General features: G+C 32.6%; 1 protein-coding gene across 1 annotated transcript; it reads left to right on the top strand.

The window, feature by feature from the left end:
- The first annotated feature begins 548 nt into the window (after window positions 1–548).
- Window positions 549–12,850, top strand: LOC127705630 (sulfotransferase 1B1-like). The gene is made up of 5 exons (XM_052209958.1): window positions 549–732; window positions 7,574–7,744; window positions 9,640–9,743; window positions 10,935–11,097; window positions 12,831–12,850. The coding sequence occupies exons 1-5, from the start codon at window positions 549–551 to the stop codon at window positions 12,848–12,850; spliced, it is 642 nt and encodes a 213-aa protein (XP_052065918.1).
- Window positions 12,851–13,561: the final 711 nt, after the last annotated feature.

Genomic DNA, 13,561 nt, shown 5'->3' with positions numbered 1-13,561 from the left:
TATGGTCGGCTTTTATTCATAGTACCAATATTGCAACTGTCAATTATTTTTCTCCATCAATTTGGAGTTTCAGCATGCCCTCGTTTTATTCCAAATATTGGATTATCACCAAACATCAGTAGTTTTCATATCTTAGTCTGGCTCATATAGTAAAAATATTTGTCCGCATCAACCAAAATTGACAATATGTGCACTTTATTATAAACATGTATATAGCCGCATAATAAATCAGTAACTTTGTTAACTCAGGATGGATTGTATTATACAAATGCCAGCAATATTAGAACACAATGACTACAAAATTTTGTCCGTATCAATTTACAGCGCCAGAATGTTCTATTTTTATTCAAAATATTAAATCGTCACCAAATAATAGTACTTTTCGTATCTCAGGCATATTTATGTTACAACAATATTGATAACATCAACCAACAATGATCATATTTGCACTTTATCATGAAGATTTTTATAGCCTACGTCTATGCAAATCTATTTTTTGACCTGATGAGTAACCGAACTACTTTTTGTTAGTTTAAGTATATGTAAAGATGGATATGGAAAAATTTGGAGAACTGATGAAGGCAAAACTGGGTTCATTTCCAGAGTTTGAGGGAATTTGTTATCCACTCGCACATCCTTTCAGAGAAAAAGGAGCGGAGAAGGTTTTACAAGACATATTTCACATTCAGTCTAGAGTTTCGGATATTATGATCTGCACATATCCAAAATCAGGTAAAATCAGTATTATGTTACAATACAAGATAACACAGAATACATTATACGAGCCTAATTGATCTTTGAGGTTCAGGACGGGGTTTACAGTAAAGAGGATAATTTGCCAAATCTACAGAAAAATGGACAAAACATATAGGATAAAGAAAAATAGAGCAAACAATATTCGAAACTGCTAAAAAATACAGATTATTTCACTGATGCTTCAAATGAGTGCTTGCCAGGTAATGATTAGTCAGACTTTTCCAAACGCATAACTGATTTAGATAATCTCCCTTTGTTATTGTCTTCTATTATGTTTCCGCTTTAAAAAGAAAGCGGGGAAATCCAAAGAAGTAAAAAATAAAGTATTAACAAAAATACCGACCCCTAAGGTAAATGCAAAAAAAGGGTGACGTCCATTAAACCTGTCATATGAATCGTTTAACTATGCCAACCAACGTAACGATAAAAAAACAACTATAATGGTCCTGACTGCAGGCATTTTGCATTTCTATTTGTTTTATAGCTAGCTTTATCAGCCACTATTATTACATTTGTTTACAGTTCCGTTAAGTCGACGAAATTGAGTGAGCAACCCAAACAGACATTAAAGAAAAACGTGACAATAATCGGGATCCAGCAGCCAAAAATGTGTAAAAATACATTACAGACATATAACACAACTGTCTACAAAAATCTAATCAAACATACAAATAAATCTGACAAAGACGCCAACAATTAATTTTCTTGTAGCTGCTTGTAGTACAAAACAATGACATATACACTTTCCTGATAAAGTACAAATTAAGTAAAAAATAAATACAAGGGTATACAAAATGAAAACAGCACTATAAAAACTACATACGTCCGAATCACACCTCTGTACCAACCGCATCAGGAAAGCCCAAAGCCAAAAACTCAAAAGCTGGATGCAAAAATACCGAGCCACGTCAATAGTCATATAACCAAAAAGGAACATAATAGTACAAAGACAAATAAAGGGAAAACTGTAAAGTTAAGTTAATGACAACATCAGCACCTACAATCTATAATTCAAGACCATTTTGTATTGTTTGTGAAGTAGAATATGAATATTTTTTTCTTTGATCTTGACAATTTTCTATAAACTTTTTGAGAAAAAAAGGTCCAGTCGTTATTTGACAAAACCTTGGTTTATTAGCTGTGTTTTTTCTTAGAGTATCGAATGAGTTGAAAAATGTGTACTCCATATGTGTGTTGAGTTCTAATATTGCTGCCAAGGTGAGGACAATTTATAATTTCTAAATTGAAATCGTTTCGTTTCTCATAGATTCTGATACTGATATGATCATTGCAGTTAGATTCGAGATATATGTCTAAAATGATGCAGAAGAAGCTGTATCTGTAATGTTTTAATCTCTAATTCAGGAAGATATATTAATTGGACTAAATCAAACATATTAAGATTGTTAATGAAAAGAACATTATCAATATACATGTACGTGAAATTAAAAGATCTATAAAATGTAGCTTCTTTGATATATTTTTTTTAACGTGTGTTGGAATGAATTCCGACGCATATGAGAAAAAAAAAAGGTAGGCAAGGGCACATTTGAATCCCTTAGAAATGCCAACAACCTGGTGGAGAAATTCTATACCTCCAAATTCAACAAGTATGCTGTAAATGAGAAACTCTAGCATAGTGATCAATTGTTCGGTGAAGTATTTTTTACCCTTGTGTTATTTTTTTTATAAAATATGTCGATTTGTATCCCAAACAATGAATTAGTAGCTTATAGTACACTATTAAAGCAGAAAAACACAGTGATTTTTTTTTAGACGAGTTTAAATGTTCATGCTGTATGGTGTTGTAAAGGGTAGAAAATTGGAATGTTTTGACAGAGAATAACCGGGAGTTATACCATTGCCAAAGTGGGGTGTCCGTTTGGTTTTGCGGGATGTATAATCATGAAGCCACGTCCAGTCAGAATGTTAAAAACGAGATGATTCGTTCAGAGATAGTGCAATGATCTCTGCACGTACGGAACCATTAAAACAACTCATTGTGGGGGGAGGGGGGGATTGTAGATGACCTGTTGCGAGGTTAAATTTCTGTCCCTAGTCCCTATTCGATATACCCTCATTTTTCAGTGGCCGTCCATATTTCCCGCCCTTCATCCTTGTAGACCCCTACAACATAACCTACCTATTGTATTTATAGTCAATTTGTTCTCGTCTTGACCAAGTATGACATATTTGTCACTGGAGTTAAAAAAAACAACAATCAATCTTAACACGTTTTAACTTATTTTTTTTTATAATGAAAATGATGATATCGTTATTTTCCATCAGTTGTTTTTTTCTATCAAATATTATCTTTGAAAAAAATCTGCATTATGGATATAATAATTAGAATTTCGTCAGCAATCAGTATTAAAAGGAAAAAAGTTTCAAAAATTTTTGTGGAATTTCCCATTGTTTACCTTATTTTTTATTTAATGTTACTTTTCTTCTTCAAAGGAAGTCTGTGTATAATTAAAGATGTAAGGTATAATATGTCAATAAAACAGCTACCCGACAGTACAATAATATACACACAAATATATATACGCTCTTACATAATGATGTACAATTGTCCAAAACGTCAGTCAAACTCAAAACCATTGCGACTTTAACCAGTTATGTATGATTCAAAACAGATATTTCAAAAAATCTGCCTACAAAACCGTAATATCGAATGTATAAAACTAATATACACAACACCACCTACTGCATGTCTGACAAGGAACAAGCATAGTGTGTCTTTCTTTGTTGTGATGTTACACTATTGTTTTAGAAAAAAAGGTGAAGGTTTGGTACCATTTAAACGTTGAAACCCTCTGCATTTGTTTGCACCTGTCCTAAGTCAGTAATCTGATGTTCAATAGTTGTCGTATGTTGATGTGGTTCATAAGTGTTTCTCGTTTTTCATATAGATTAGACCGTTGGTTTTCCCGTTTGAATGGTTTTGCACTAGTAATTTTTGGGGCCCTTTATAGCTTACTATTCGGTGTGAGCCAAGGCTCCGTGTTGAAGACCGTACTTTGACCTATAATGGTTTACTTTTATAAATTTTGACTTGGATGGAGAGTTGTCTCATTGGCACTCATACCAAATCTTCGTATATCTGTATAACACTAAGAACTGGAGTTCAGTTGCTTCTCCTTTTAACTCAATCAATGCAATAAGATAGTCTTCTTTAACGGTGCTGTTCATGACAACGCACTAGTTTCGACAAGTCCAAAGATGAATGAAAAGGTCTAGACAATATTGTTTTTGATTTTTATCCTTATTTATGTGTTTCTGTTGTATACAAGACAAACAAATCAGTAATATAGCGTGGTCGCGATGCTAACGTTGCATTTTTTAAAACCTTATTTATACAGATAATGCGTTGAATGTGTCATTGCAATAGCATAACTGTTAGAAGGCATTGTAGTGTTAGATGTATTGCTCCATTAATATAAATTAATAACGGATTTCTCATCATCTAATTAATACAACCAAGCAGATGCTCTGAAAACTTACGAATATCTATCCACATACACCCGTCATAAAATAGAATTTCAAGGTTTAACATTGTTAAAGGAGAAATATTTAACAAGTCAGAGAGACAGCAACCCAACAACATGAAAGGTACCAACATATATTTAAATGATACATTTCGGTCTTTAACAATAAAAATGTATCTAATGATTACTCTGAAGAGCTCGTGGAAAGGCATTTAGTCTATAAGGTCAACACAGACTTTCAAAGATCTATAATCAACACCAAATTGTTTCAAGACAGAAGAGACACAAATACAACTAAAAATAGCCAATGGCGCAGTTCGTTTGCTCGTTTGAATTGATTCACATTTTTTCATTTCGGGGCCTTTTATGGCTGAAATTTACGGTATTGGTTTTGCTCTTTGGTGAAGGTCTCCGTGGCTGACTGGGTAATAGAAATATAGTCACTAAGGTATTCTTCTCACTGGCAGTAGAACTTTACCAAAATGGGGCGTTGGTTTGGCTATGTGACATGTACAAGTCCGCAGCCACATCCAGTTATAATGGAGACGTTAAATCCGATTCTACGTGTAAAAAGAGTGCCGCGCTCTTTGAACGTTAGTGCATTTACAACAACTCTTTGAAGGGTCTGTAGGTTGCCTGTTGCAAGGCTAAATTTCTGTCCTTAATAATATACTCATTTTCAAGTGGCAGTCCAAATTTTTGCGACCTTCATCACGGACTGACTCTTTTACGGAACTTACCTATTGTATTTATTGTTAATTTGTTCTCGTCCTGAACATCTGCCATCAATTCCACGGATGATGGTCGAAGTCATTGGCAACAAAGATGCGCAATCGCAGTCAGCAACATTATTAAAGTACTGCATTAGAATAGGAATAACAGTACTATATTTTAAGCGTTTATACCTTAAATTTTTGATTTGACGGTGACAACTCTTCAAATACAGTTCATTTCCTTAATTTGCCATAGGACGTTAAGTAATCAACAGTCAATCATCAACCATTGTTGAAGGCCGTACGGTAACACATAACTGCTTATTTGCGCGTAATTTGAACTATGGCGGATAGTCATCTCATTAATAATCATACCACATCTCCGTATTTTTGTCTCCCTCGAGATATAGGGAGTACTATCAGGCGGTGGTGTAAACTTTTTGTATAAAGCTTTATATTTTAGAAGGTAGAAAACCTGTATGCTCCATACCTAATATATAGATACCTGATCTTAAGAAGTTCCGTCTGTCATGTGTCCATTGTCCTTGGCCTCATTTTCATGGTTCAGCGAGTGCTGAAAAAAAGAATATATTTGTGTTTGTCATGTGAATTCCCTACTCATTATGAGTAATATGATATCTATATTTGGTATATGGGTTCCTTGTTACGTCTACATGTCCAACAGACAGGTTTCACCTGACCTCGAACCAATGTTATTGATCAGTGATCAAGGTTAAAGTAACGTCATAAGGTCCGTTTCTCAGATACTATAAGACGTAGGTCAACTATACGTTGTGCATGAAATGATTGTTAGGGATACATGTCAGTCTTGCAGGTTTCATCTGACTTTAACCTCATTTTCATAGTTCTTTGGTCTATGTTACGATTTTGTGTTTTGGTCGGTTTTTCAAGTACTACAACCAATAGGGCAACTATACGTTATGTATGGAATGATTGTAAGGGGTACATGTCAGTATTGCAGGTTTCATCTGACTTTGACCTCATTTTCAAACTAGAAATTAAAGAAACACCAGACACGAATTCCTTTGCCTCAATTTTAGACTTATACTTCGAATTTGACATAAACGGTCATCTTAGTACCAGAATCTATCACCAACAAGATTTTAATTTTGAAATATCAATTTCCCCCAACTTAGTAGCAATATACCAACTCAACCCCCATATGGGATATACATTTCCGAATTAATTCGGTATTCAAGAGCTTGCAGTTGCTCCGCAGACTTTATAAAACGTCACCAGGGTCTTGGCAAAAGGTTGATGAACCAGAGTTATGTCAAAGAACGTCGCGTCCTTTTTCTAAAAGAGTTCATCGGAAGATATCAAGTTATTGTTGATAAATATTCCGTATCAACTTCACAAATAATGCATTATGGTCTTGAAGTATAGATTATAGGTACTGACGTTGTTTATCATCTTAATTGCGTGTTATAGTGGGTTTTTTTTCTTCTTTGTAAATTAACCTTTAGTATTCAGTCCAATTGTGGTAATGTATTCTTTTTGGCGTGGCTCAGTCCTTATATATCCCGCCATTGTGTTATTGTACTATTGTCATTTTTTTATTCTTGTCTTTCATTTTTGCCTATGTGCTTTGTTTGTGTGCCATTTTGTTTTTATTTGTTGAAATATTTGTTTGTTTGTATAGTGATTAAGATTATAAAACAATGTTGACTACTGTACCCCTATTTTTTGATATTTTTACTCATTATGTATGTTTGTTTTGTTCACACATTGTTGTTAATATAGTGGAATTGTGTGCGACTGTCATATAAATGAGAGGTTTAGCTAGCTATAAAACCAGGTTTAATCCACCATTTTCTACATAAGAGAAATGCCTGTACCAAGTCAGGAATATGACATATGTTTTCCATTCGTTTTATGTGATTGAGCCTTTTACTCTGCCATTTGGTGGGTGATTTTTCGTTTTTGGTTTTCCTCGGAGTTCGGTATTTTTGTTATTCTACTTTTTTCATGATTCATTGGTCAATGTTAATATTTTGTGTTTTGGTCGGTTTTTCAAGTACTATGCAATAGCAATAAGGCAACTATAGTTGGTGTATGTAATGATTGTAAAATGCTCATGTCGGTCATGCAGGTTTCATCACACCTTGTCCTCATTTTCAAGGTTTTTTGGTCAATGTTGAGATTTTGAGTTTTGATCTGTTTTTCAAGCACTATAAGCAATGAGTTAACTATATTTGGTGTATGGCATGATTGTTAGGTGTACATATCTTTGAGATAGGATTTTTCTGACCTTTACTTCTTCTTCATAGTTCATTTGTCAATGTTAAGGTTTTGTGTTATGGTCCTATTTTCAATTACCATAAGCAGTAGTCAACTATATTTGGTGTATGGAATAATTGTAAGGTGTGAATATCTTTCAGATAGGATTTTTCTGACCTTGATCTCATTGTCATGGATCTTTCAAAATGTTAATGTTATGAGTTTCTTGTACTAAAATTTTTATCTTTAAGACTTAGAACATAAAATCATTGGTCAATTAAGCTGACGAGACATTTCAGCGTGTGCACCTTTCTTATATAAATTAAGTTATACATGAAGAACTTGTAATGATTTTAATATGTATTGTAAATAAAGGAACACATTGGATCAATGAAGTGAGCAACATGTTGCTTCGAAACAAAACAGAGTTGGATAGCGTTAACAAAGTTATGACGATAATAGAATTTATTCCTGATCTCACAGTCCTAGATGAACTGCAATCACCAAGGCTACTAACCACCCACTTCTTATTTAGATATCTTCCAAGTAAGCATATTGAAAATGGATGCAAGATAATTCACATGATTAGAAACCCTAAGGATGTCTGTGTTTCCTTTTATCATCACTATAAGAAACAAGCTACTATTGATTTTAGAGGATCTTGGGATGACTTTTTTGAAATGTGGATGTCTGACAAATGTAAGTTACTTACAAACCAAATAACAGGAAAAACTTTATGTCGATATTTAATCCAATTGTTTTTCTTTAACATGCTCCTACAGCAAAACAAAACAACAACAAAACAAAACAAAAAAAACAAAGAAAGAAAAACAAAAACAAGAAGAAGGTTGACAAAACAAATAGTGTGTTGATATACATGTTGGATACCGTATCTACAAACAATTCTTGGTTTATAAAATATAACTATTTTTTTTTTTAATTCAGTATTCAGTGATTGCCTTAAATGATCTGTACTAAAACACGTTGCATACTTTCTATATTACTAATCAACAGATACGGATATCATATGTGCAGCAACATCTGCTCACCATGCCGAACCTCCATATATCACTCCAATGATTGTTTGATGGGGTCGTGTTGCTCCGTATGTAGTTTTTTAGTTTGTGTTTTGTATTATGTTCTTTTGGTTGTTTTTCGTTTTTTTTCCATTGAGTTATGAGTTTGTCATCGACTTATAAGTTTGAATATCCTTTTGGTATCATCCGCCTCTCTTTTAGTGATTTTCTATTCAAGGAATAGACTGCCTTAGCAAAACCATTCGGAATTCTTTGAAAATGTCACATTATTATTATTATTATTATTATTATTATTACAATGAGTTTTTAAAGCGTATTATATAACAATACAATTACTCTAAGCGCTTTACATGTTAACAAAAATATATACAAATTCGTACATACATGAAACTGCAAAGTAAAAAAAAATACGTTTAAAATAAGCGACCAATTTTTGGTTCTTTGTCCTGTACGCCAGAGACACAACAAGCACACATCGTAAAAGGCTTGGTTTGAACAGGTCGGTGATAGAAATAACGACATCTGCAGTCGAGGCTACCGCGCTACCACGAGACAACCAATGCTGTTATGCTAGTTATGTTTTTTTTTTAATCTAAATTAATTTGATAGTTATACATAGCAGTTTCTTTATGTTTACTTACCGCTATATAGATGATGTTCTCTTACTGAATAATTCAAAAAGTATTGCCTATGTTGAACGCATCTATCCAATCGAACATGAGATAAAGGATACAACATATGCAGTTAAGTCTGCCTCATAGCTTGACTTACAATTGACAATGAGGGTCGGTTGAAAACGAAACTTTACTACAAAAGAGATGATTTCAGTTTCCCAAGTGTGACCTTTTGATTGCTATGTAGCAACATTCCAGCATGTATATTTCCCAGTTGATACGATATTCCAGGGCTTGTCTTTCCTATCATGACTTCTTTGATAGAGGGTTACTGCTCACTAGAAACCTATTACACCAAGAGTTCCAAATGATGAAGTTGAAATCATCCCTTCGTAAATTTTACGAACGCCATCACGAGTTTGTTGACCGTCATGGAATCTCCCACCTTTCCCTGAATGTGACCTACCGAATTAGACTTAATACCGGGTTTTTACTAACATGAGAAAAACGGCGGGTGCCACCTGTGACACATGATCTGTTTATCCTTCCGGAGCATCTGGGATCAAGCAATAGTTTTTTCCCTTTTTTTTAGACAACGAAATCAACGGCAAACTTTCTCTCATACATTAATATATGCCTTGATATAATTTACAAAAGTACTTTTTTTAGATAAATCATTTTATTTTCATAGTGTTGTCCATCCTTTTTTATTGTTTCCATACTTTCTAAGGTAAGAATATTAATGTTTCTAATCAGTAGAAATTAATACTGCTATAACATTTATTACTAGAAGGTCAGTATGGGTCATGGTATAATCATGAGAAGGAACTGGAAAAAGCAGAGAAAGACTATCCTGGCATAATATTTACATGTTATTATGAGGAATTAAAAAAGGTTGTTATCCAATAATATTAATTATCTGGTTTTAATTCCGATTTTACAGTCAACAATGGATCATTGCATACTGACACAGCGGTATAGACGCAGTAATCAGAACTTTGGTTCTGACATGATTTAATACAATCTTTAGTTTTATAATTAGTGAGACAGTAACGTTTCAACTTCCTCAGGCAAAGTTGACCTTGGTTGGATTTGACTATAATATTTATGTCCTTTTTGGACATATAGCTCTTCAACTTTTCGATCCTTATAAATCATTGGCTTCCAATAATTCGGCTTCTGGTGAAGGTACATCCGGAAATCACTTTTGACGCATGAATTTTATAAAGCGTTGTTTTCATTTTTAAACCACTGGGTCAGTCCCTGAGAGAATCATCATCTTAGTAGTCAGTACTTTGATACTGACATGATTTATAACATCACATTATCAAATTGTCACTTATTTCAAGTAAAACTTATACATCCTTGGCTTTCAAAATTCGGTTATGTACGTTCCTGATGAAGGTAAATCAAGAAAGTAAGTGCTTCTGGCGCATGAACTACATAAAGTTGTTTTCCTTTGTTCTACCGCTTCACACTTTTTATTGAAATATTTTTTATTTACACTACAGAAAATGCATTTGATTGTTTTAATCCTATAATGAACGTAACAGAGAGAATACTATAACTGAATTAATTTGAATCATTATTTGTTTAAAAAATTGGAAACAAATTGACTCGTATATATTTAGCTCAGAGGGCGTGTTTTTTTGTCAAATACACGGTCAGTGGGCATGGTATGGTTTATTTTATATAGTTAGTAGATCTTTAATATTAAATTGATATTAATTGCGTATGTTTTTGTATACACCAGTGCTATAATATTCTCAATTTTGAAGACTGTATATGAATTTACTTGATAGTACACCGAATTCTTTATATGTAAACCCGAAATTGTGAAGGGAAATGTATTATGATCTTGTTAGTTCATCATTTTTACGTGCGTCAACTTGCTCCTTCCTCGTAAATCAATGAACGGGCTTTTAGACAATCTTAAAACAATTGTTGACATTGGACACTTTTTATTTCATTAATATCATATCAGAATGATTGTTGACGTATCAAATAACACAACATCTACTTGTATATGAAAACAGGGGCGACAGGTGAATGAATGTTTTTAAAGTTTTGTTTAATTCAATAAAGGATACTAATAGAGAGATAAAAAAATTGGCTGATTTCCTAAATATACAATGCACAGAATCCACCGTAGAAGATATTGCTAAAGCAACGTCCTTCCAGAATATGAAACAACATAAGATAGATGATACGAAAGATCTTGATGGAAAAGGCTTCATTTACCGAAAAGGTAATATATTTTATATAGTGAGTCATGAAGATCACAAACTGTGACCCTTTGTAGTAACTCATATACCCCATTTCTTAAACCTTGCGATTTAAACTAGTGTTTTTCCGCAAAAAAATTGACAAAGCAGCTGTTAGTCTATACAGAAGATATTAAAATCATGTGACTTTCAAATTTAATGTTTTCTGCAACCAGAAGAAACTATTGTACAAATAACTGGAACACAAATATTATTTTGCTTTATCTGTAGCAATCAATCCGACAAACTAGATTGACACACATCTTTTAATTGAAACTGTTTTTGCCAAGTAAGAATCAAGACGTTCAAAATTCATTTGAAGACATTTTTTATTAAAAAAAATATTGACATTTTAGAATATCCCTTACTGCATAGGACACTACTATTATCTTCTGTCATCACCTCGAGGCACAACAATACATGCTTGCTCACCTTGAATTTTTATAAGGTGTTCTGTGAAATTCACTGTATTGAGAACTAAACATGTAACATTTAATATACCTGCGATTCTTATAGTCCGTTTGACTTCTATAAATCTTCAGAAAATAATTCTTAAAAATTCATTTTTACAAATAAACTTTTTTTTCTTGATATATGTTAATGTATGATATATACCAACTCTTACTATGAATATAATAATTTTGGGCCAATAATCCAAAAAGTTACCCATTAGGTCTCTATGTAACTTCTATTTTTTTATATAAAATACTTGATGGAGTAAGTATGAATAGTGTAACAGCCTTCCATTCAAAACAAAAACATTAGACATGTGCTTTGAATGTTTGTTTCATTGTACCATGTGACTTAACTCATTTAAATATCAAAAGATACTATACATGTCATGAAAAATGACCACCACCTAGGTTTTTTTTATAACTGGTTTAACAGGTTTAAAGCACATGTCTAATGTTTTTGTTTTGAATTGAAGGCTGTTACACTATTCATACTTACTCCATCAAGTATTTTATATAAAAACAATTGAAGTAGCATAGAGACCTCTTCGATGAATTTTTTTATTATTGGCACAAAATTATGATATTTATAGTCAGAGTTCGTATATATCATACATTAACATACATCAAGAAAAAAAATTGTTATTTGTAAAAATTAATTTTTAAGAATTATTTTCTGAAGATTTATAGAAATCAAACGGACTATACATCTTGATGACAAAATATTTGTCTGTAATAAAGACATGACAAACGACAAGAAAACAAAACCGTCGTCTCCTCACAGTAAGATCACTTTTCAATTACTATGTTTCAGGGGAAATAGGAAGCTGGAAAAACCATTTTACAGTTGCACAAAATGAACGCTTTGACAAACAGTATACAGAAAGGTTTAAGGATAGCACATACAAGCTCACTTTTGAATAGCGCTGTTAGTGACTTTGAATATCAATATAACTTAATTTAGATTTGTACAACAGTTTTGCACAAACTGCTCTGATTTATTACGACAAAATTAAAATTACTTTAAAAAGAAGAAGTTTCATTTGTGCTGTGTCTTTTCATGTTGATTTTTATTTACTATACCTGTGTATACATTATCATGTCACTTTTGTTTGACTGAGAAAATATACACATATAAGTCACTCTTGCAGATTTAGTTCTTTCTATTATATGTAGCAGACCGAAACTTTATTTTAAAAAGTCCGTTGTTTCAGTGTTATTTTCTTTATATGCTGGTATTTGAGATCCATAATTTTTAATTGTAGTTTTTAGCATAGAATATTAGAATTGCCCCTGAAACGCGTGTCGTTTTGAAACCTGAAAAAAAAGGACAAACTCGTTTTCTATAAGTACATTTTATAGTTATTCGAATGGATTTAAAATTTAATTGTCGAGAGTAGAGACATATCATATTGCACGAGACTTGTTGGTGGAATCTGTTTCTTTAATTATTTTTAGACGATACGCAGACATAATTAATTCTTCTTTTCAAAAGATCTGCACAAAAATGTATTTTTGTTTTCCGACGTCACTATAGGGAATTCAGCGGAAAGTAATACATTTGACGTGTTAATAAAATTTTGACCTACGATGAACTGAGATCAAACGAACCACATGTTGTTTTAATAAGAAATAATTCACGAATCTGGAAAAGAATAAATTTTTTAAGGAAATATAGATATTATTTTATGTCCGAGTTTTTTTTTTACGCCCGTTAACCGTACATATTATGGTATTCCGTTGTTCATTCGTCTGTAAGGCCGACGCTTTAACCAATGTTCATGAAACATTGGTGAATTGTTTTTATTTATTGACGTAAGATCCCTTTCGATTTTTAAAAAAACTAAGATTTTACGTTTCCAGGATATGTGATTTTATTCATAAAAAGGCGGGATTTTCCAGTTTTCGGATAACAACTCAAAAATGTTAAAGCAGTATTCATGAAATTTTGGTGACTTGTTTATTTCTATCAAGATAAGCTCTCTTTAGTTTTCGT

The sequence above is a fragment of the Mytilus californianus genome, unplaced genomic scaffold (genome assembly GCF_021869535.1).
Source record: "Mytilus californianus isolate M0D057914Y unplaced genomic scaffold, xbMytCali1.0.p SCAF_6, whole genome shotgun sequence".
In the NCBI taxonomy this organism is placed as follows: domain Eukaryota; kingdom Metazoa; phylum Mollusca; class Bivalvia; order Mytilida; family Mytilidae; genus Mytilus; species Mytilus californianus.
This window is presented reverse-complemented; position numbering and strand designations above follow the sequence as displayed.

What these genes read in the sequence shown, in the direction of transcription:
- LOC127705630 (XM_052209958.1), top strand. Translation starts at nt 549, where the DNA reads ATGGATATGGAAAAATTTGGAGAACTGATGAAGGCAAAACTGGGTTCA. An exon ending in CTTATTTAGATATCTTCCAA is followed by an intron (nt 7,745 to 9,639) that starts GTAAGCATATTG and finishes ATTTATTACTAG; the next exon opens with AAGGTCAGTATGGGTCATGG. An exon ending in ATTATGAGGAATTAAAAAAG is followed by an intron (nt 9,744 to 10,934) that starts GTTGTTATCCAA and finishes AATTCAATAAAG; the next exon opens with GATACTAATAGAGAGATAAA.